Consider the following 25,350-nt stretch of genomic DNA (forward strand, 5'->3'; position numbering starts at 1 on the left):
ACACGTTTACTTCTTTTTAATCATAAGGAACAATTCTTTGAAAGTCACATTTAAAGACTTTTTTTTTTAAGTTTCATAAGAGAATTTATTAACTGCCCTTTGTCATCAAGCATGGTACCTTTTCTCTCACTTACATATCCCCAGGTCACAGCATAGTGTGCATCTGCATTTTTTAGTTGTATAAAATTAAATTCTGCTCAGGAAAAATATCGTTTTGTTTGTTTTTATTTTATATGATGTTTAGGAAGCGATACAGGCAGCATTTGAATCTGCCCAATTATATGCAGCTACATTTGAAAAGTTTCAAATATTCTTCAAGGAAAATGAAAGTCTTGATTTACAAGATCTTAAACTTCAAGAACCTGGTAAGTTTTCATTTGTCCTTGCTAATTATATCTAAGAGTCATATCAAGCTTTAGCATGGTCTAGGTTTCTGTTTTGTGGTGTGTGGTGACAGAGATGGTAGCCGAAAGGAGCTGGCATGACAAAACACAAGAGTTTATTCATTTCTAGATTACTTTCTGTAGAACCACTTTTTTCTTTACTTTTACTGTTATGTTTTATTTCAAAACATTATGGGAAGGAATTCTTCCCCAAGAGCTTATCTTTTAGTATGAAGCTGTACCAGTGCCAAGGTCATATAGCCTCTATATGGAAAGGAGTTGAAAGGAATGTTTTCCCCTCAGATTCCTTAAAAAATGTTTACATAGTGTAACATGTATCTCAGGAATTCATTCTGTCTCAGGAATTCAAGTTACTCTATTTGTACAGCCCTATTGCAACCGGGTAGGTATGAATCGACACCTTAGTCATGAGATTCGAACCATGGAGAAGTTATTTTATTAAATTTATTTTTATTCAACCAAAGAAAATAAAATACAATGCCCAAGTGAAATTTCAGGCAAGAAAGTTTCCAAATGATTATGAAAATTAAGTATATAGCATTCATTATTACCATTTAAAAATGTGAAGCATACCCATATTCTTCTTTTGTTGCTGTTGTTTCATTAACTGGTTTTATTCTTTTTTTTCTCTCTCATGCACAAAAATGTTTACTCTGATACTTTGCCTCATGAATGAGCACTATTTTTTTTCTGTAGATTCTTGTGTTTTTCTTTCAATTCATTATTTTTACTACACTGAAATATTTTAAAGTAAATTAGACATGCCAGTCCCTAAATGAAATACTTCAATATGCATCTTCAAAAAGCATCTCCCTACAAAACCAAAATATTTTCACACCTGAGAAAAAAATCTCTAAAATCAACATTTAGTCCATATTCAGAATCTGCCAAATAAAGCAGTTTGCAGCTGGTTTGGCCCAGAATCTAATCCAAGAATAGACACTGTATTTACTTTTTATGTCTCTTTAAGTTTTGAAAAGTTGAAACAGACCTTTTTTCTCCAGAGCACTAACTTGCTCAAGAAACGAAAATGGGGTTCTACTTAAGAAATTAAAAAAAAAAATTAGACACGTTCATTTCTACCATTCTTCACCAACGCTGTCACACTGAGACTTAGTGTGTGTTGAACTGAAGGGAACTGACCGGTACTATGGTGGCACCATGGTAACAGTAAGATGTGGAGCCTGGCATTTCAGCATGAAATAGACTAATCCAAATAACCAGTTCTAACCATCTAGATCGCCTGCTCACAGCCTTGAGCCAAGGCCTCTGAGTCTCCATGTTCCTCATGTTAGATGGCTTTACTCCCTCACCGGTTACCTAACTGGATAAGGCTACCACGCTCCCAGATTGCCCTTCATCTAGTCCTGCCTTGGCTTGTCAATCCTGTCTCAATCTCTGAACCAGGGTATCATAGGTATTAGCCATTTGTTGTCTGGGAATCTGGAGTAGATTGGCCTGGACTCCTAAAAGTTGTTTTCTTCCTCTTTTAGGAACTTTCTTGTACTTCCTAAACCTCTGAACCCAGTATTTCCCATTAGAACGTAGCTTTGCCCCTTGGATACCATGCCTTGCCTGTTATACCATATTCCCTCAAATTACTATAACACTGCCTACGACATATTGTGCTCAGATGCTCAGTCATGTCCAAGTCTTTGTGATTCCATGGACTGGAGCCCTCCAAGTTCTTCTGTACATGAGACTTCCCAGGCAAGAATTCTAGAGCGGATTGCCATTTCCTCTTCCAGAGGGATCTTCCCCACCCAGGGACTGAACCCGCATCTGTTATGTCTCCTGCATTGGCAGGGGAATTCTTTACCACAAGTGCCACCTGGGAAGCCTAAGATATATTATAGTTTATTATACTTAATAAATGTCTGTTTAACCAAACTTTTAGCCAGACTGTCCTTTGTTTAGCTCCAGAAGGTGATCAGAAGACAGACTCTGGCTTTCTGAAATAATCAGCCATAAATTTAGAAACCACTAAATTTCTATAAAAGTCAGTGTCTACTAATATTTTCCATACTTGCTAAGCACTTATGATAGGTGCTGTGCTGTCTCATCTAATCTATTTTATCTAATCCTCATAATTCTATATAGGTGCATATTCTCACTTAACAAATAGGTAAGTGGAAATATAGAGATAAGGCAACTCCAAGATTACACAGTGAGTAAGTGGTTTAGAAATTGTTTCCCCTGACTTGAGAGTTTGCTATACAAACCATTCCTCCTCCATCTCATCAAGAGAGAGCTCTTCTGTTGGCTTTACTCTTTTGTTTCCCTTTGAACATGGATATGTCATTTAACTTCGAGTTGATCTAAATTTATTTATGTATAAAATGAAAGTATTGGACTAAATTGGTGTTTCCGAAATTGGTGTTCCTTGAACCACTATTCTGAAGGATATTACATGATGCTATGAAAAAGACTCTGTGTTCAAATAAATTTGGAAAATACTAGGTCAAGCAACATTATACAGCTTTCCTCACCAGGGGTTTTCTCAGATCATTGGATATCCTAATTTTTTCATTTCTCAAAAATAAACACATCAAAACCTTCTAAAATGAGTAGGAGAGATAATTGTCATCCCTTTTTTTGTATCTTGAGGAAGGTGAAGCTCAGAAAGATTAAGTAACTTAGCCAGAGCAACAGGTGGGTTAAAGACTTGGGCCTGTGTTTTCTAAGACTTTGTCTGATGTGTTCTTTGTACTGTGTCAAACTGCCCCTTGTGTCCAGAACAGGAGGTGATGGAAATAAAGGCAAGGATCAACAACCTTTTCTCTTGGGGATGGTGGAAGAGGGTTAGAGAAGAACAGGAAGCAGTAGGGAAAACTGTCTGACTCAAGTGGAGGGAGCAACTGGAAATAAAGTTAGCTGAGTTTTTAAAGACAAGGAGTTGTTTTGTATTATATGTGTATTAGTAAGAGCTGTTTTTGACCAATAGTATGATTTCAAGATAATCTGCCTTCCACTGGTGATTTGAGAAATTGGAGGTAGGAAGATTATCAAAATGCAGCTGCAGCATTGGCAGACAAAGTTGACAATGGCCTTAACTTTGATGTGCAGAGCAGGGTTGGCAGAGGTGTTGGGAGGAGGAATGGAAATAACTTTAGCTATGCCTGATCTCTTGAGTTTCAAACTTTCTCTGTTGTTAATATCCTTATATACTTGGTAAAGAATCTGCCTGCAATGCAGGAGACACAGGAGATGCAGGTTTAATCCCTGGGTCGGGAAGATCCCCTGGCAGAGGAAATGGCAACCCACTCCAGTATTTTTGCCTGGAAAATCCCATGGACAGAGGAGCATGGTAGGTTATAGTCCATGGGGTCACAAAGACTCGAATACAACTAAGGATGCATAGTCATACTTATTTTGAGGTATGATGTGGAAGAACCATTAGATTAAGCCAACTCAAACCAGCCTGATTCTAGAATCTACTCTGGTATAGACTAGATTCTCTAATGCAATTACAAGTTATTTTCATGAGCTATTCTTAGCGACAGCCAGAAAATATTTTTACATTATGAAATGTTAGTTTCTTCATTACAAGAATAAAATATAAAGCATCATGAATTAACATTTTTAAATTATACAAGGTTCTCTACCTATGGATAGTTCATTTTAAATACATATGTAAGTGTATTAATGCAATGATTTTTGATATATCTGTGTAATGGTCCTTTAAAATCTAACATATGTTTTTCGCTGTATATGAATTATTCTGTGTAGGTGTTAAGTTCTTTAGTGAACAACTGGAAAAATATCACAGACAGCACAAGGACGCAGTGGCTCTGAGACCCACCAGGAATGTAGGACTGCTGCTCATTGACACTAAGCAACTAAAAGAAAAACTAATTCCATCACCTTTGCGATGCTTGGAGGTAACTATGAACTAGGAAAAATTTTAATTATAGTCTCTACAACTATTTTACGATTTTTCTCCTGCAAATAGCCTATCTTTATTTTCTAGTATTGCAGCTATTTAAAATTAGCTTAAGTCTATTCAGCATCTTTAATTTGTAGGGAAAGTTCCATGTTTTTCTTTCTGTCCCAAGCATTGTCAATTTCAGGTGAGGGAACAAAAGTCCTTAAACTAGCCTCTTACATCCACTCCTTTTTCCTTCGTTGGAGCTTTTCAAGATTTCCTCCAGAGGAGACATTGCTGTAACAGCTCAGAGTCCTAGTAGGAATACTGGTTGATTCTAGGATACTGAGGTATCCTAGATACTGAGGTTTCCTGATCTGAAACTGTCCCTAAAGATCTGATTGTATTTTAGTGAGTGGTAGAACTGAGGAGATTTGATTGCTTCTACGATAACTTTCAGGTCTTCCTTTAGTCATATATACCATCAAATCCCACCACAAAGGGACTCCCCTGGTGGTTCAGTAGTTAAAAGTGGCCCAGGTTCAATCTCTGGTTAGGGAGCTAAGATTGCACATGCCTCACAGCCAAAAAAACTCCCAAAACATAAAACAGAAACAATATTGTAACAGATTCAATAAAGACTCTAAAAAATACCTCTAGAGACACAATGGTATAGAACAGAGATTGGCAAACTATATCCCACAGGGTCATTCCAGCCTGCTACCTGTTTTGTACCATGACAGTTTGCTTATGTATTGCCTATGGTTGCTCTACAAGGGCGGAGCTGAGTGGTTGTGACAGAGACCGTATATCCTGCAAATCTAAAGCATTTACTATTCAGCCCTTACAGGAAACCTCTGTTGACCCCTGGTGCAGATGAAAGAAGACAGTGCCCTGTCTAAAAGGCTGCAGGCCTGAGTGCTACTATCTTTTCTGTCACTAATTAGCTGTGTGGCATTGGACTTCTTTCTAGAGCTTTGCTGATTCATCTATTGAAAAAGAAAACAATAGAGAATTGAAGCAAAGTCAATTTCAGCAAACATTTCTGAGCACTCTGAGTACTACTGTATACTAAGCCAAAAACAAACAAAAAAAAAAAACAAAAGAAACTTCAAACTGGCTTCAGCAATCAGAAAATGTATGGATCGAAAAAGTCCAGAGGGTGGATGGGCATCAGGAAGCTGTGATCTAGTGACTCAGTGGTTCCTAGAGACCTGATTTTTTCCATTCACTGTGTGCCAGCTTCCTTCTGATGTGCCAGCTTCATCCTAAAGCTCATATACCCTAACTTTTCTGAAATGGTAGTCAAAGGCTCCATAGGATAATTATTTCCTTATTCATGTCTAGAGAGAGAGAGAGAGAGAGATCTCAGCCTTAAACAAAAGTCTTGGGTTTCTACTTAATTGGATCAGCTAATGTCAGAGGTTCACTCTAATCCAATCACACTAGCCAAAGAAAGCCATGCTCATTTTACCTTAAGACCAATTAGACTCAATCTTTGTTTCTGAAGGAGAGATCACCTTCCTCCAAATCATTACTACCGTCCAGCACGAAAGAAGTGGAGTTGATACTGGGAATGGTACCACAATGTTCACTATACAGGACGAAGTAACAGAAAGGGTACTTACAAAATATCAGACCATTTAGGCAGACTTTTAAAAAAATTATTTATTTATTTGGCTGCATCTGGTCTTAGTTGCAGGATATGGGATCTTGGTTGAGTCATGCGGGATCTTTCCTTGTGGCACACAAACTCTCTAGTTGTGGCATGTGAGCTCTCTAATTTGTGGTGCACAGACGCCAGCACCCACAGGCTTCAGTAGTTGTGGAGCTCGAGCTTAGTTGCTCCGTGGCATGTGAGATCTTAGTTCCCCAGCCAGGGATCAGATTCATTTTCCCAGCATTACAAGGCAGATTTTTAACCACTGGACCACTAAAGAAGTCCCTAGGTAAACTTTTTAAAAAGTTGTGCAATCTAACTTATTCTGGAGATAATCTTCAAAAGGAATCCTATTGTTTCAGTGTGGGGGAAAAAAGCCTTTTCATATACTGCTTCTTCCATTGCCTGCTGACTTAACAGACATTCAGTTAGACTTTATCTAAAATGTATAACAAAGTAGGAATATTCTAGTTACGATTCATAGTTCCTTCTTCTTTCCTAGGTGCTGAATTATATGCTTCCTCGTCTAAGCAAGAAAAAAGTGGATGCCATCATCTCTGAGGCACAAGATGCAGAATACAAGCTTGAATTTGTCCCAACTACTACCATAGAATATGTTAACAGCTTAGTATTTCTTGACGAAATTCAGGAAAGGGTGAGTTGATTCTGTGTAACTCACTATTCCAAATCTTGTGGGAAGGAAGGCAAATAAGAGAAACTGAGGGACTGAAGGTCAAGATACAGCTGTCAGAATATCAGAAACACTTTCAGGCAAAGGAAGTGGATGACTTACCTCACAGTCGTAATGGCGGCTAACCGTGATCACTACTAGTCAGGCATGTACTACATTTTCTACATATGTTACATTTTTTATCCTTACAAAAGCTTAAGAAGTATTGTTTAGTCATTCAGTCGTGTCTGACTCTTTACGACCCCTGGACTGCAGCATGCCAGGCCTCCTTGTCCTTCACCATCTCCCAGAGCTTGCTCAAATTCATGTCCATTGAGTCAATGATGCTATCCAACCTCTCCTATCACAACCTCGGTCATCCCCTTCTCCTCCTGCCTTCAATCTTTCCCAGCATCAGGGTCTTTTCTGATGAGTTGACTCTTCACATCAGGTGACTAAAGTGTTAGATCTTCAGCTTCAGCATCAGTCCTTCCAATCAATATTCAGGATTGATTTCCTTTAGGATTGACTGGTTTGATCACCTTGCAGTCCAAGGGACTCTCAAGAGTCTTCTCCAACACCACAGTTCAAAACATCAATTCTTCAGTCCTCAGCCTTCTTGATGGTCCAACTCTCACTTTCAAACATGACTACTGGAAAAACCATAGCTTTAACTCTGCAGACCTTTGTCAGCAAAGTAATGTCTCTGCTTTTTAATACTCTGTCTAGGTTTGTCATAACTTTTCTTCCAAGGAGCAAGAGTCTTTTAATTTCATGGCTGCAGTCAACCAGAAAGAAGTATAGATAATTTTTATTCTTATTCTGCAGATAAGCGAATGAGGACCAAAATAGGTCACTGTGTCCAAGATCACAGACCTGTATACAGTACATCTGGAATTCAAACTTGGGTCTCTGACAACAAAGCCAGTGCTCTCAACCCCAGTTTATTGCAATTCTTATTTGTAATAAATGATAATACTGTAAGTCCCCTAAATTCAAAAGAGTTCTGTTCTGAGAGTGCATTTGTAAGTCCCATTTTTTCCTAAGTCCAACCAAGTGAGCCTAGGTACCCAACTAACACAATCAGCTGTATAGTACTATACTGTAATAGGTTTATAATACTTTTCATACAAATAATGCATAAAAAAACAAAGAAAACATTTTTAATCTTACAGTACAGTACCTTGAAAAGTGCCATACGACAGCTGGCATATAGGGGCTGGCATCAAGCAAACAGGCAAGAAGAGTCTCTGTATCTGCTGTTGTCTCCCTAATCCACTTGCCTATTTAAGCTAGTTTAACTTGGGTTTCTTTCATTCCTGCTAGTAAGTTTCCTGACTATTATGCAAATATAGATTAAGAAGGATCATGACTTCCATTATAACTAATATCTAGATTACAATTCTCCAGTAAATCCCTTGCATGCAAATTTTCAACTTGCGAATTTTCAGATGTGAATGTGCATTTGCTTATCCAATCACGGGAAGTTAGTTCACATATCTGGCATACATTGTCACATGCGTGCAGCCTCTATAAGTGGTTGTGCTTTTGTGTACTTTACTGTCCCATACTGTACAGAGTACAGTAGTGCAGTATTGCCAGGGTGATTGGGACACAGCCCAAGGTTGAGAACCATCTCTCTAAAGCCTCTCCACAGTTTTCTTCTCCTGTTTAGGACCTGTTTTGTTACCCCATGAAAGCAAATGGCCTCTGCCCACAGATACAATCCAACTCTTCCCAAGGTCAAGAGAAAGGTCAGACTGAGCTAGATTCACTCTGTCCCAATTTGATGCTCCCTGGTTAAGTTGTCGCCAAGAGGTGGGTCAAGTTATAGAACCTGGATGCTTCCTCTATAACCTTGTGGCAGAGTGGTGGCAAGGAGAGCTCCCTTCAAACTGGGGAGACCTTGCCAGAAAATTAGGAAAGACACTGTCCACTGAGGCAAGGGCATCAGAGCAGAGATGTTTAGGAGTCAGTAATAGTGGTAGTAAAAGCCTTTACTAGAGGGTAGCATGATGCTCTTCATCAATCAGGGTTCTGAATCTACACAGAGAGGTACATGGTCCGCACAGCTCAGGGGCTGCCCTGGGACAGTCACTGCTCAGCACACATGCCTGGAATCTCAGATGTTGCAGCTGAGCATCCTCACAGCACCTGCCATCTCTGAAAACTTTAAGTAACTTTCAAGTTTAATCTGAGGTTTACCAGGTGGTGCTTGTGCACCTGCTTCCCAAGACAGGAGACATAAGAGATGCGGATTCCATCTCTGGGTTAGGAAGATCCCTGGGAGGAGGAAATGGCAACCCACTCTAGTATTCTTACCTGGAAAATTCCATGGACAGAGGAGCCTGGTGGGCTGCAGTCTGAGTCGCAAAAGGGTCAGACACGACTAAAGCGACTGAGTACTACTATTTAATTTACTAGGGAACAAGAGAGAGAGAAAAAGTAAATACTTATAAGGGTAATATTAACTGTGCTCAGTTCTGAACAGTTTACTTCCAGGCCTCATTGTCTGCATCGTATATAATGACTGTATTTGTCATCCAGCCAGCTCTAGCCAATTTGATCTGCATTAAATGCACTCCTCTGTGTGCTGGCTCTTTACAACCTGGTGCACAGCGACTGTCTCTTATCAGTCACTCTTAACAGGTATAACAGGACACTGATTTATTTAATGAGCAACTGATGTTTCCGTTTAGATCGAAAGCCTTGATGATGAAGGGAATGTTGTGGTTCAGATGTACAAGCTCATCGAACAGTATCAGGTTCCCACACCTCCTGAAGACTTTGCCGTTTTTGCAACTATGAAGCCATCCATTGTTGCTGTTCGGAATGCCATTGATAAATCTGTGGGTGACAGAGAAACAAGCATTAAGCAATTTTGTCTGCATTTGGGTAGAGATCTTGAAGACCTAAACAATGAAGTGAATGAAGTAAAGATGATAGCACAGGTAAGCTGAAGCAGAATTTTTTAAATAATCTATATAAAGGCTATTACATTTTAATAAACCATTTAGAAAGCATATTTCATTTTAATCTGGTTTAGCTTTCATTTTGTTTATGCTTCATTCTAATCAATTAACAATGTCTTTGAGCAGCTACTGAAAATTTAAAGTGTTTCTGAATCTCTCTGAGGTACTGAATAAATTCCAGGCCACTGCAACTAACGTATGTATTGCTTTAGTACTTATGATCAAAAGTACAAAATAGAATATTACTCAGCTATAAAAAGGAATACATTTGAGTCAGTCCTGATGAGGTGGGTGAAACTGGAGCCTATTACGCAGAGTCAAGTCAGAAAGAGAATGACAAATACTGTATATTAATGCATATATATGGGATTTAGAAAGACATAACGATGATCCTACATGCAGGGCAGCAAAGGAGACACAGATGTAAAGAACAGACTTGTTTGGACCCAGTGTGAAAAGGCAAAGGTGGGATGATTTGAGAGAATAGCATTGAAACATGTACATTCAGTTCAGTTCAGTGCGGTTGCTCAGTCATGTCCAACTCTTTGTGACCCCATGGACTGCTTCCCTGTCCATCACCAATCCTGAAGCTTGCTCAAACTCATGTCCATTGAGTTGATGATATCATCCAGACATCTTATCCTCTGTCATCCCCTTCTCCTCTCTCCTTCGATCTTTCCCAGGATTAGGGTCTTTTCAAATGAGTCAGTTCTTCAAATCAGATGGCCAAAGTATTGAAGCTTGAGCATCAGTCCTTCCAATGAATATTCAGGACTGATTGCCTTTAGGATGGACTAGTTGGATCTCCTTGCAGTCCAAGGGACTCTTCAAGAGTCTTCTCCAGCATTACAGTTCAAAAGCATCAATTCTTCAATGCTCAGCTTTCTTTACGGCCCAACTCTCACATCCATACATAACTACTGGAAAAGCTGTAGCTTTGACTAGATAGACCTTGTTGGCAAAGTAATGTCTCTGCTTTCTAATATACTGTCTAGGTTGGTCATAGCTTTTCTTCCAAGGAGCAAGCATCTTTTAATTTCATGGCTGCAGTCACCATCTGCAGTGATTCTGGAGCCCAAGAAAATAAAGTGTGTCACTGTTTCCATTGTTTCCCCATCTATTTGCCATGAAGGGATGGGACCTAATGCCATGATCTTTGTTTTTCGAATGTTGAATTTTAAACCAGCTTTTTCATTCTCCTCTTTCACTTTCATCAAGAGGTTCTTTAGATTCTCTTCACTTTCTGACATAAGAGTGATGTCATCTGCATATCTGACGTTATTGATATTTCTCCCGGCAATCATGATTTCAGCTTGCGCTTCATCCTGCGTAGCATTTCTCATGATGTACTCTGCATAAAAGTTAAATAAGCAGGGTGACAATATACAGCCTTGGTGTACTCCTTTTCCATGTATATTACTATATGTAAAATAGAAGACCAGTGCAAGTTTGATGTATTAAGCAAGGCACCCAAAGTTGGTGCTCTGGTACAACCTAGAGGGATGGGGTGGGGAGGGAGGTGGGAGGGGTTTCAGGATAGGGGGACACATTTATACCCATGACTGATTCATGGTGATGTATGGCAAAAACCATCACAAAATTGTAAAGTAATTATCCTCCAATTAAATTAAAAAAAATTTTTAAGTATTATGGTCAAATCAGAAAAAAGTGGGAAAAACTCAGTTCAATAGTAGTGAATTCTCTTTTTCCTAGCTTCCATTTATTATTTTGAAATTAGTGTTTTTACATCCTATTAGCATATTTTATAGCTATTCACAATTTTAGAGTTTTATTAGTCACATGTTAGAAAATTCCCTCTTAGAAAGAGGCAGAGTATAAATTAATAAGTGATAAAGAATGTTTGAATAACTTGCACCAATTTTGCTATCCTAAAGATATAAAAGGAACTTTTTAAGAACTTAGACTAGATATCTTTTTTTTCACTCTTACTTTATTTTTTAATATAAATTTATTATTTTAATTGGATGCTAATTACTTTACAATATTGTATTGGTTTTGCCATATATTGACATGAATCCACCATGGCTGTACATGTGTTCCCCATCCTGAACCTCCCTCCCACCTCCCTCCCCATCCCATCTCTCTGGGTCATCCCAGTGCACCAGCCCCGAGCATCCTGTATCATGCGTCGAACCTGGACTGGCGATTCATTTCACATATGATAATATATATGTTTCAATGCCATAGAATAGACATCTGGATAATTCTTAACTGAAGCAAACGTGAAAATATATCATATAATAATGATCTACTCTTTAATTATTAACACTGACTAAATCTTATCCCAAAAGTTTAAAGCAATATAAAGTGAAGTGAAAGTGAAAGTTGCTCAGTTGTGTCTGATTCTTTGTGACCCCATGGACTATAGAGTCCATGGAATTCTCCAGGCCAGAATACTGCAGTGGGTAGCCATTACCTTCTCCAGGGGATCTTCCCAAGCCAGGGGTCGAACCCAGGTCTCCCACATTGCAGACGGATTCTTTACCAGCTGAGCCACTAGGGAAGCCCAAAACCATATAAACTTATGATCAAATCAGAAAAAAAATGGGAAAAACTCAGTGTCCTTCAACAGAATAATAAAATGTGTTGAGGTACTTCTACTCAAAGGAATACAATACCGATGTTGAAGATTACAACATGCATTTATATGTGTTGACATGGCTAAAAGTAGCTAACATTTATTGTGTACTTATTATATGTCAACTTTTAGTCTAAAGGACTTTGCATTGCTTTTACACTGAAGTGTTTTTGTGTTTTGCAAGAGAAAGCTGTACATAACTGTAACAACTGTACAACTCAGTGAGTTCTCAGAAAGTGAACACATCCATATGCTTACTGCTCAAGTCAAGAGCTGTTCTTGGTATCCGTAGGGTGCCCTCTAGTCACTAACCTTTCCTTCCTTTCCAAAAGCAACCACTACCCTGAATTCTAAAGCCATAAATTGCTTTTGCCTATTTATGAACTTCAATCAAATAGAATGCTACCTTTGTTGTAAATTATAATCATCCCTTTACTGTAAAATGATAATTTTCCTTATATTCCCTTCATTCTTTTCCATATTGCATTCACCTCTCCTTAACTGAAGTCTTGTTCATTGAAAAAAAAAAAGTAATATAGGAAAGAAGATGAAGCAAAATGCACTAGGTACTCCTTAAAAATTATATTATCCCCATAGTACTTCCTTATACATTTCTGTACTTTTTACAATGTATCTGCATTGTTTTAAAATTCAAGAAAAGCAACCATTTTCATATATTTTCTAAAAATTAGAGTGGAAAGGGAATTAGCAAAAATATGTTTCAAAAATGTTTATTCATGTAATTTGATAGCATACATCAAAAAGTAGGAATGGCTAATCAAAAGCTATCTTAATTTTACAGGATCCACAGATTTTGGACATTAATGCTGACCAAGAGAAAATAAAGGTCATGTTGAATGAACTGCTGTTAGTTCTGGATGATCTTCAAAAACGTGCTTTTCAATATAAATCCTATCAGAAGAATTTTAAGGTAATGACAGCGCTACACATCTGTTCTTAAAATATAGAACTATAAAATATATCTTTGTGTATGCACAGAAGTGACACTGATGCACTCATTTTCAATAATACTCAATGTTTAGACACCTATAGGCCAGTCACTGTACTGGAATAATCTGAAATACAAAATATGGTATATTCTCTGTCTTTGAAGTGTTTAAAGATTAGGACACATGAGAGAAAAAGTATCTTTATTTATTAAAAAGTTATTGTGAATTATAGACAAATACTCAGACCACGAACTGTAGTTTCTATGTTAAAATGTGTGTGGGTTTTTTAATCAGTTGAAACCCCTTGATTCTTTCTTAATATTCTAGCTTCTTTTACATTCATTCATGTGTATATTATTGATTCCATCAATATTGCCTCATTTGCTCTGGTTTCGATGTGCCAGTTTGATGAAAGAAGAGAATTTGACTGAGCCAGGGAAAAGATGGATCCCCCAAAATTAAAAAGCTAAATGATATGCCCCCCCCCAAAATGAAAAGAAATGAGTGAGAGTTATAAGTGCTCTGAACAGATATTGTTGTTGTCCGGTCACTAGGTCACGTCCAGCTCTTTGTGAATCCATGGACTGCAGCATGCCAGGCTCCTCTGTCCTCCACTGTCTCCTGCTCAGATTCATGTCCATTGAGTTGGTGATGCCATCTAACTATATCATCCTTGGTCACCCCCTTCTTTTGTCTTCAATCTTTCCCAGCATCAAGGTCTTTTCCAATGAGTAGGCTCTTCATATCAGGTAGCCAAAGTATTAGAGCCAAAGTATCAGAATAGCTATTAGAGAGAACAAAGAGAAAAGCAAATAGGAAAGATTCCTGAGACCAAAACCAGAGGCCACCAGCAATGAAGGAGTGTTAATAGTCTCCCCTAAATTTCAGAGATGTGTCTAGACATCACATGGAGATGCATCCATTTCTTTCAGAGCCCCAAATGGATGACCAGAAAGTGGTCTGAGGGCTCTGAGACCTGAGCAGGTCTCCACTCCAGACCTGAGGCTTGGTAGAGCAACCTGCAAAATAATAACCTGGGCACTAGAAAGTACAGCTGACATAATACCTGAGGCAGGAAGTTTGTGCGTGAGACAATTATGGTTCAAAGTTGTTCCCAGATTGAATTAACTGACATATAAGACAGGAAAGTGTGAGGTAGGAAGGCAACTATGGATGAAACATTACCTGATAAAAAGCTATACCAGGTAAGCACTCCTTTGGGTCAGGAAGAATAGTGTAGCTTGAACCAGAGCCTGAAATAGAAGTGTGTTTCCCTCCTTCCAGACTCCATATCTATATTTTATGATTCTTTAGGATGACCTCAGGCTTCCCTGGTGGCTCAGATGGTAAAGGAACTGCCTGTACTGTGGGAGACCTGGGTTCAATCCTGGGTTGGGAAGATCCCCTGGGGGAGGGCATGGCAACTTACTCCAGTATTTTTGCCTAGAGAATCCCTATGGACAGAGGAGCCTGGGGGACTATAGTCCATGGGGTCACAAAAAGTCAGACATGACTAAGTGACCACATAGCATAGGATGACCTCATATCCAACCTTCCTCTCCAGCTCTTGGTTATTAGGGGGTCAGGAGTGAAGGCCTAAGAGGTGTAGGAAATCATTTCTAATTCTTAATGAAGACAAGGCTAGATCCCTATTGTCAGGGTAATGCTAGCCTTGTAAAAGGAGTTGGGACGTGTTCCCACCTCTTTAATGTTCTGGAAAGGTTTGAGAAAGATTGCCATTAATTCTTCCCCCTCGCCCCCACCATAGATGTTTGGTAGAATTTACCAGTGAAGTCATCTGGTCCTGGGCTTTTCTGTGCTGGGAGGTTTTTGATATCTGATTTGATCTCCTTACTCCTTATTTTTCTGTTCCTTCCTGATTCAGTCTTAATAGGTTATATGTTTCTAGGAATTTATGCACTGCTTCTAAGTTAACCAGTTTGTTGGTATACAGTTACTTTTTCATAGTAATCTCTTATGATATGGCTTCCTATGTGGCTCAGTAGTAAAGAATCCTCCTGCCAGTGCAGGAGACATGGGTTTGATCCCTGGCTCAGGAAGATCCCCCTGAGAAGGAAATGGCAACCCACTCCAGTATTCTTACCTGGGAAACCCCATGGACAGAGGAGACTGGTGGGCTACAGTTGGACATGTCACAACGAGTTGGACATGACTGAGCATGCATGCAGGCATAAGATCATATGTATTTCTATGGTGTAAGTTGTAATGTATCCTTTTCATTTCTGATTTTATTTATTTGAGTCACCTCCCTTTTTTTCTTGTTCTAGCTAAAGATTTGTCTTTTTAAAAATGCTTTTTAGTTTCATTGATCTTTTCTATTATTCTTCTGATCCCTATTTTATTTATTTCCACTATGAACTTACTTCCTTTCTTCTGACAATGTTGGGCTAGCTTGTTCTCTTTTTTCTAGCTCTTTGATGTGTAAAGTTGTGTTATTTGAAATCTTTCTATTTTCTTAATATTTCCATTGATCACTATAAACTCACCTCTCATAACTGCTTGTGCAGCATCTCATAGGTTATAGTGTGCTGTTTCCACTTTCATTTGTTTTATTTCCCTTTAATTTCCTCTTTAACTCATCAGTTGTTCAGGATTCTGTTGTTTAGTTTTCACACATTTGTAAATTTTCCACCTTTCCTACTGTTGTTGATTTCTAGTTTCATACCACTGTGGCTAAAAGAAATACTTGGTATGATTTCAATCTTCTTAAACTTGTTAAGACTTGTTTTGTGCCCTGTCAGATGATTTATCCTGGGGAATGTTCTGACTGCTCTTGATAAGAGTGTGTATTTTACTGCTGTTCTATGGAATGTTTGAAATCTTGGCTTATCTCAAGGTTCATAGTTTCTGTGCAACTAATCTCCAAGCCATGAAAACGGCTTCTTTAGATTTTCTTGGAACCTTTCTCTCTATAGGGTTCGTAATCAGTCCATTAGGTTAGAAATAGGTGAGAAACTAGAATGTTCTCTCCATCTTAAATCTCCCCATCCCCTGCACCAACTACCACACAAAAATTCTCCCCATCTTCTATCATCCCTCTTCCATCATCTACATATAAGCCCTAAAGGATATAGGATCCCTCATCCGTTGGATCATCAAAAAAACAAGAGAGTTCCAGAAAAACATCTACCTCTGTTTTATTGACTACGCCAAAGCCTTTGACTGTGTGGATCATACAAACTGTGGAAAATTCTGAAAGAGATGGGAATACCAGACCACCTGACATCCCTCTTGAGAAATCTGTATGCAGGTCAGGAAGCAACAATTAGAACTGGACATAGAACAACAGACTGGTTCCAAATCAGGAAAGGAGTACTTCAAGGCTGTATACTGTCACCCTGATTATTTAACTTATATGCAGAGTACATCACGAGAAACCTGGGCTGGATGAAGCACAAGCTGGAATCAAGATTGCCGGGAGAAATATCAATAACCTCAGACACGCAGATGATGCCACTATTGCATAAAGCAAAGAAGAACTAAAGAGCCTCTTGATGAAAGTGAAAGAGAAGAATGAAAAAGTTGATTTAAAACTCAACATTCAGAAAACTAAGATTATGACACCCAATCCCATCACTTCATGGCAAATTGATGGGGAAACAGTGAGAGACTATTTTTTGGGGCTCCAAAATCACTGCAGATGGTGACTGCAGCCATGAAATTAAAAGATGCTTGCTTCTTGGAAGAAAAGTATGGCCAACCTAGACAGCATATTAAAAAGCAGAGACATTACTTTCCCAACAAAGGTCCATCTAGTCAAAGCTATGGTTTTTCCAGTAGTCATGTATGGATGTGAGAGTTGGACTGTGAAGAAAGCTGAGTGCCGAAGAATTGATGCTTTTGAACTGTGGTGTTGGAGAAGATTCTTGAGAGTCTCTTGGACTGCAAGGAGATCCAACCAGTCCATCCTAAAGGAAATCAGTCCTGAATATTCATTGGAAGGACTGATGTTGAAGCTGAAGCTCCAATACTTTGGCCACCTGATTTGAAGAACTGACTCATTTGAAAAGACCCTGATGCTGGGAAAGATTGAAGGTGGGAGGAGAAGGGGACAACAATGGATGAGATGGTTGGACGGCATCACTGACTCAATGGACATGGGTTTGAATAAATGGCGGGAGTTGGTGATGGACAGGGAGGCCAGGTGTGCTGCAGTCCATGGGGTCGCAAAGAGTCAGACATGACTGATTGACTGAACTGCACTGAACTGAACTGAAAGGATATAGATGCCTCTGAGGACTCATTTGTATATGTGAAAAACCAGTCAGATATGACCCAACTTAAGAGAAAATGCCCTTAAACCTCTGTAATATTTGTGTCTTTTGAGAATTTCTAAGTTCTAAGGATATATAAAGTTATATTTTGTCCCTCAAATAGAAATTTGAATGTATGTGGGGTTTTGTCACTTGTTTTTTACAAATGAAAAAACAAAAATTACTAATAGGAAGATAACATAAGATCTCTATATCTGAAAATTAAATTGTACATTTTGCTTATTATATTTTTAAAGGTAGAAGTGTCCAAGTTTGATGCTTTGGAAGAAGTTAGTGCTGAATTGAAGCTTAAACAATTGCTCTGGGATTCTTTATCTGAATGGGATCAACTCCAGCAAGAATGGTTAAAGGTAAAAAAAGAAAAACTCTTAATTCTTAAATCATTCATATATTATTTAATTTTAAAATCATGGTAGTGTGCATTATAGTTTTTAAATAATCTGGTATATTTCAGTAAAATATGCAATATTATAATTTTGTGGAAATTTATCAGCTTTCCAGTGAAATGCAGAGAGGTCTTTCTGCTACACAAATCTTTAAGTACCACAGAGAAGAATGCTTTATTTAAGGCAGGCTTCTCAGGTCCTCTGTTTAAGAACATTAAATGAAGGAGGGATCAAAGGACCTCACCATATGGCATTTAACTGCTTTGTGGTTTCTGAATACAGTGTTGTCCTGATACATACAGCCAAGTGTTATTAAAGATCATAGAATTTTATTTATGATCTGCAACATTAGATTTCTGTTTGCTGAGGTTCTGTTTTTATTGTCTTTTTTTTTTTAAGGAAGCCATTTCTTTTCCTCTGTGATAAAATAGGATCATGGTAATGAGATCTAGGTTATTTCTTTGAGAGTTCAATAGTAAATTCTAATCATAGTAAACTAGGGGGACAAGTATCGCAAGGGGAGACAAGTATCATAGGGTTTGGTTCTTAGGGTCTACTCTTGTATTCAAACATTAACAAGGATTAATCCTCTAGGAGACAGAATATATGACCTTCTATTCTTTCCAGTGTGATATGCTCATACTAGAAATACCATGAGCTTCACAAATATTGCTTTACATTTGCTGGTTCAGCTTCCCTGTGCTGGTACCCAAAATTAGAAGTCACACATCTAGGTTAAACCACAGTGACACAAGAATGATTCCTAGATAATGTTCTGGACACAGTGGATAGCAGTGGAGAATAAAAAGAACAGAGTCTAAACTCTCACAGAATTTACCTTTTGGTGAAGAAAGCAAAAAACAAACAAACATATATATGCTATTATAACAGAGAATTTTAAATGCTGTTGTATAACTCATTTATCGGTTATCTCAGAAGTAGAAAATGCTCCTGAGTAGTAAAGAAGAAGCTTAGAAAGCGCTCTGATTCCCACCAGAGATTAGGGCAGTGGCTTCTGAAGTGGGAAAAATTTACCCAGGAAGTGCACAAAAAGTAGACATTGTATCTAGGGAAAAATGAATGTTTATAAATTTTTAGTTGAGGCATATCTGACACACTGTATTGGTTCCAGGTGTATAAATGATGATCCTATATTTGTGTATATTGTAAAGTGATCAGCTCAGTGAGTCTAGTTAACATTTGTTACCATTCACAACTATAATTTTTTTCTTATGAGAACTTTCAAGATCTATTCTTTTAGAAACTTTCAAATATGCAATACAGTGTTATTAACTAGTCACTATTCTGTACATTACATTCCCATGATTTATTTATTTTATAATTAGAAGTTTGTACCTTTTGACCTCCTTCACTCGTTACATCTACCCACCCCTTTTCTCTGGAAACCACCAATCTATTCTGTTTTAGTTGTTTTACTTTAGACTCTTGCTTTGTTTCGTTAGATTCCACATTTAAGTGAGATTATATGATATTTTTCTTGGTCCGATTTATTTCACTTTACCTAAAGCCCTCATGGTCCATCCATGTTGCCAAAATGACAAAGTTTCATTCTTTTTATGGTGGAATAATAGTCCATTGTATACATATAACACATTTTCTTCATCCATTCATCCATTGGTGAACACACTTAGGTTGTCTTTTTCTCTTGGCGATTGTAAATAATGCCACTATGAATATGTCTTTTCAAATCAGTGTTTTTGTTTTCTTAGGATAAAAGTCCAGAAATGGAATTGCTGAGTCATATGGTAGTTCTATTTTTAATCATTTGAGGAATCTTAATACTGTTTTTCATAGTGGTTGTGCCAATTTACATTTCTACCAGCAGAGCACAAGTATTCATTTTTCTCCATATCTTTTCTCCACTGGTTATTTTTTGTCTTTCTGTTACTAGCCATTCTAACAGGTATGAGGTTTTATTTCATTGTGGTTTCATTTTAATTTCCCAATGGTTAGTGATGTTGAGTATCTTTTCATGTACCGGTTGGATACCTGTTACATCTTTTTTGGAGAAATGTTTATTCAGCTCCTCTGCCCACTTTTAATCAGGTAATTTGTTTTTCTGCTATTGAATTATATGAGTTCTGGATATTAGCCCCTTATCAGATATATAATTTGCTAACATTTTCTCCCATTAAATCGGTTGACTTTTTCTTTTGTGGATGGTTTGCTGGGCAGAAGCCTTTTAGTTAGATTCTCATTTGTTATTTTGCTTTTTTGCCTTTGCTTTCAGTGTTAAATCCAAAATATCATTGCCAAGACCCTTCTCAAATAACTTAATACCTATGTTTTCTTTTAGGAGTTTTTAAGTTTTGGGTCTTATATTCAGATCTTTAGTCCATTTTGAGTTATTTTTGTGTGTGATTCAATTTCATTACTTTGTTTCTGCCTGTGGCTATCCAATTTTCCCAACACCATTTATTGAGGAGACTATCCTTTCTGCATTATATATTCTTGACTCTTTTGTTGTAAATTAATTGACCATATATGTGTGGGTTTGTTTCTGTTCCATTAATCTATGTGTCTGTTTTTGTGCTAGTACCATACTGTTTTGATGACTATAACTTTGGAACATAGTCTGAAATCAAGGGGTTGATACCTCTATCTTTGTTTTTCTTTCTCAAAATTGTTTTGGCTATTCAGGGTCTTTTGTGATTCCATACAAATTTTAGGATTGTTTGTTGTATTTGTGTGAAAAAAAAAGCCACTGGAATTTTTATAAGGATCATATTGAATCTGTAGATTGTTTTAGGCGGTATAAACATCTTAACAATATTAATTCTTCCCATCTATGGGCATCAAATATCTTTTCATTTTTATAAATTTTCTATTGCCTTCAATCCATATGACCATCCGAGATGATATGTATACACTTACATGTTTATGTAACTGATAGATATATTTATAGATACATGCATACATTGAAGTGCATGTTTAAATAAGTTACATTAAAGGGGTACATAATCAAATATAATAGGAAACTACTGGGTAAGAAGTTTGTAGGTCACAAGAATAAAAATTAGCTATTTTTTTAAAAAAAGCTATCAACTTTACAGTGATTGGCCCTAAGGAATAAATTACAGGGATTGCAATACTGCATTTGATGGTATGTGAGAAAAGGACATGAAAGTAATAAACAATGCCTGATCTACTATTAGAAATCTTCATACGTAGAGCCATTTAAAAAAGTGTAAAGTTGACTTGATTTGACAACATAGCTACCAGAAAATCTGAGTAAAGAAATTTTTACTATTTCAAGTTTGCCTTTTATCATATGTCTTAACTTCTTTCCCCCTAATTTTCATAGTCCAAATTTGACTCCTTGGATCCAGAATTTCTAAATGGTCAAGTTTCTAAATATGCCAAATTTGTGACTCAGTTGGAAAAAGGCTTGCCACCCAACAGTGTCGTGCCCCAGCTAAAAAGTAAGGTGGAAAAAATGAAAGAAAAGGTAAGCTTGGATGAAATTATCTCAGAAACTCCAGGTCAATCATTTATACTTGAGGCTAATGAGACCAAAGCCAGGAATTCTTCCTTGTTTAAATTACCTTTGCAGAGAGAAGAAGCAACAGACAAATTCAGTTACTGCAGAGGCACAAACTGCATCCTTCTCCTTAGCTGGCCAAATCATGCAACTGAGTAGTATGAGAATTCTAGCTGTTTCTCATCCTCACTAGCACTTGTTATCAATAAGGAGTTCTTTAAAAATTTGGTTTGCTTTGTTTTTTAACTATTCTAATAATGTGTAGTAATATCTCATAATGGTGATTTACACTTTTCTAATGATTAGTGATGTTGATCATCTTTGCCCATGTCTATTTGCCATTCATCCACCTTCTTTGCTGAAATGTCTGTCTGGCTATTAGCTCAATTTTTAATTGGCTTGTTTTGTTATTAGTGAATTTTAAGACTTTTTTATACAGTCTGATATAAATCATTTTTCAAATATGTAACTTGAAAATGTTTTTCCCAGTCAGTGACTTTAGTCCATAAATAGTGACTTTCACAGAACAACAGGCTTAAATTTGAATCAAGTCCTATTAATATATTTGTTCTTTTACATATTACTTTTTTAGTTAGTATCTGACAACTGTTTGCCAAACCTAAAGATCACACAAATTTTCTCTTGTATTTCCTTCTGGAAGTTTTATAGTTTTGCTTTTTTTAAATTAAGGTATATGACTTATTTTACGTTATTTACATTTTTCAGGTAGATATTCAGTTGATCCAACACCATTATTTGATAAGAGTATTCTTTCTCCATTGACTGTCTTTGCATCTTTGGGGAAAATCAGCCAACTATATTTTTTAGTCTGTTGCTGAATACTTTATTCTATTTTGTTGCTCTGTAAGTCTGTTCTTTCACCAGTACCACACTGTGTTGAACACTATAGCTGGAAAACCTTGAAATCGGGTAGTGTAAGTTCTTCATTGTTCTTCTTTTCACAATTTTGTCAATCCAAATTCTTTCACTTTTCCATATAAATGTTACAATGAGCTTATCAATATGTACAACAAATTGCTTGGATTTTGGGAAAGACTGTGTTAAATCAATAGATCATTTTGAGGAGAACTGACATCTTCACAAGATAGAATTTTCTAATTTCCTACCAGCCTATCCCTTCATTTAGTTAGATCTTCTTAAATTTTCCATGTTTTGTAATTTTCAGCATACAGATTATGCACATACTTTGTTAGATTTAAAACTATTCTTTTATGTTATCTTAAATGATATTGCTTTTAATTTCAAATTCTAATTGTTCATTTCTGGTAGGTAGAAATACTGTTGACCTTTGTATATTGATCTTATATCCTGTAATCTTGCTAAATTCGCTTTTTAATTTTAGGAGCTTTTGTACATTATTCAGAATTATAAACATAGAAAATTACTTCAGCTGTGAATAGAGACAATTTTATTTATTCATTTATAATCTGTGTGTCTTTTCTTTCTTTTTCTTGCCTTCTTGCACTGGGCAGGATTTTCTATACAATATTGAATAGGAGTAATGAGAGAAAACATCCTTGTCCTGTGCCTGATCTTAAAGGGGAAACATTCAATCTCTTTTTAAGTATGATTTTAGTCAAATATTTTTATAGATGCCTTATATTAAGATAACAAAGTTTCCTAGTTTTCTGAGAGGCTTCATTGATTTTTTATAAGATTTCTTGTTCTAAAGACTGAATTGTCGAAATTAATACAATTATATATTAATTTGTATATATAGTATAGCTTTCTTTTAGAATTTGCATGATATGACTTTCTCCATCTTTTTATTTTTAATTTTTGTCTTTATATTTAAAGTGGATTTCTTGAACAGTGCATAATTGGTTCCTGATTTTTTATACAATCTGATTTTTTAAGTCTTTTAACTAACATGTTTAGACCATTCATATTTAAAACATTATTGATGTGATTGGTTTAAAAATGCTATCATGCTGGGTTTTTTATTTGTTTGTTGTTTCTTTTTTCCTCTTTTTTTCCCCTCTCTTGATTTAATTGTATATTTTTTTTACTCCATTTTATCTTCTCCGTGGAATTATTGTTCACACCGGTTTTTAGATTTTCACTTAATCCAAATCAACCTTCAAACAATATTATACTGCTTAATGTAGAGTATAAAGATTTTATAATACCATATTCCCCATTCCTCCCTCTCATCTTTTGTATTAATGTTGTCATGTATTTCACTTTTATATGTAGTATGAACACAACATGTTGCTGCTATTTTTGTTTTATATAGTTACATTTTAAGGAATAAAAATGGGAAATAAAGTGAAATCTATTTTACATATATTCCATTTTCAATATTCTTCATTTCTTTGTAGAGATCTAAATTTCTGACTCATAGTGTTCATGCTGCCTGACGAACTTCCTTTAATATTTCTTATTGAGTAGGTATGCTGGCAATGAGCTGCTCAAATTTGTGTCTTTATCCTTTATTTTAAATGATATTTTCACTGGCATATAATTCTGAGTTGGCAGATTTTGTTTTCTTCCAGCAATGTACAAGTATTTTCTTATTATCTCTTTACTTGCATGTTTCTGACCATCCCGTAAGATAGGCTTTCTTAGGGTTCTTCCAATCTTCTCTGTGAACCCCTCTATGTATTTGTTGCCCCTGAGACTTCACACTCTCATGCTACCCTACACTCAGTCTTAGCAATTTATTTTTTAAATTCAGCTACATCTTCTAACGAGCTTAAATGGCAACCCAAGGTATCTCTCCTTGGTAAACAAATTCTCAGAAACTTATTTCTGTGGAGGAAACTATGGATACCAGTGTCTCTAAATTTTGAGTTAGCTGGTTTTGCTGCAACCTCACTTTTCTGATGGATTCAATACAAGTCATTAATTTGCAGTTTGTCCAGATTTTTCATTGTTTACACACATCAGAGGTGTTCTTTCCAGCTTTTTACATGCCCAAATGGGACTGTATTTTTTAGGATAAAAAGAATGGTGCCTCAGAGAGTGTGTGTTTTCCAGCTTCCAGTTATCATTGACCTGAGGAACCCAACTCTGAAGCCTAGACATTGGGCAGCTATTGAACAAACAGTTGATGCCACCCTAGTGGACCTTGAAGTTCCATTAACCCTGGAGAAGCTCATTGAGTTACATGTTTTTGACTTTGGCCAAGAAATTCAGGACATTTCTGGACAGGCTTCTGGAGAAGCTGCCTTAGAAACAATCCTTAAAAAGGTAAACCTGAAAAAATGTGTATTCTGAGGGTCTTGAGATACAAAGGTTTTCATATTCAGTGGGAAGATTATGAACTTTGTTTGTCAACATTGCAAGTTCCACCTTCTCATTATCAGTTATCTTTCTGCTGTTTCTTTACATTTATTATCTTTATTATTGTTATCACCACTATACATATCTTCTTTCTGCTTAGCTTGTACTCCAACAGGAACTTGATGGCAACACATTTGCATGCTTTGTATAAAGAATCATACACCAAGGAAGATCTCTTATGCCAAAATATATTATCTTTCAAAGTACATATTAGAGAAGACTAACTCTATGAAATGCTTCAAAAGCACATTGAGAAGATTTCTTTCATTAGGATGTTTAACCTCCTTACTCTAAAAATACACATCTACCAAGGATCTATGTAAAAAGATTTTTTTCCTTTTAATCAAGGCATAAAATGGGAAGGAATACACATTAAAGTATCACAAGTTTTCATATGTATTAATGCTCTTCAATAAAATTAAGCAAATAAGTGCCACCTAATGGAGAAGAGGATTTTAAGAATTTTAAGGCAATTAGGAGATTAGGATAATTATGGAGTTTTCCATTATTTCATTCCATATTCATTTATCAACCTAAAAGTAAATGAACTGAGATATACTAAGACTTGACCAATCTCCTAGGTGGAGGATTCTTGGAAAACAACTGAATTTGTTGTCTTGCCTCACCGTGACTCCAAAGATGTGTTTATCCTGGGTGGCACAGATGATATACAGGTGGGTAAACTGGATTATTGAAACCTATGGTGAAGGTTCTTGCCAGACCTAGTCCTAAATATCCTAT

At 36.7% G+C, this 25,350-nt stretch overlaps 1 protein-coding gene across 1 annotated transcript in view; it reads left to right on the plus strand.

The window, feature by feature from the left end:
• The window catches only part of DNAH6 (dynein axonemal heavy chain 6), a 286,898-nt gene that overhangs the window by 58,532 nt on the left and 203,016 nt on the right, over positions 1-25,350 (plus strand). The window contains exons 12-20 of the mRNA XM_069583083.1: positions 245-365; positions 4,134-4,285; positions 6,432-6,584; positions 9,299-9,550; positions 12,973-13,101; positions 17,652-17,765; positions 21,127-21,270; positions 24,304-24,516; positions 25,191-25,283. Of these exons, the coding sequence (XP_069439184.1) occupies positions 245-365; positions 4,134-4,285; positions 6,432-6,584; positions 9,299-9,550; positions 12,973-13,101; positions 17,652-17,765; positions 21,127-21,270; positions 24,304-24,516; positions 25,191-25,283 (1,371 nt within the window). The remainder of the gene's footprint in view (positions 1-244; positions 366-4,133; positions 4,286-6,431; positions 6,585-9,298; positions 9,551-12,972; positions 13,102-17,651; positions 17,766-21,126; positions 21,271-24,303; positions 24,517-25,190; positions 25,284-25,350) is intronic.

Source organism: Ovis canadensis, chromosome 3, assembly GCF_042477335.2.
Source record: "Ovis canadensis isolate MfBH-ARS-UI-01 breed Bighorn chromosome 3, ARS-UI_OviCan_v2, whole genome shotgun sequence".
NCBI classification, from domain to species: Eukaryota; Metazoa; Chordata; class Mammalia; order Artiodactyla; family Bovidae; genus Ovis; species Ovis canadensis.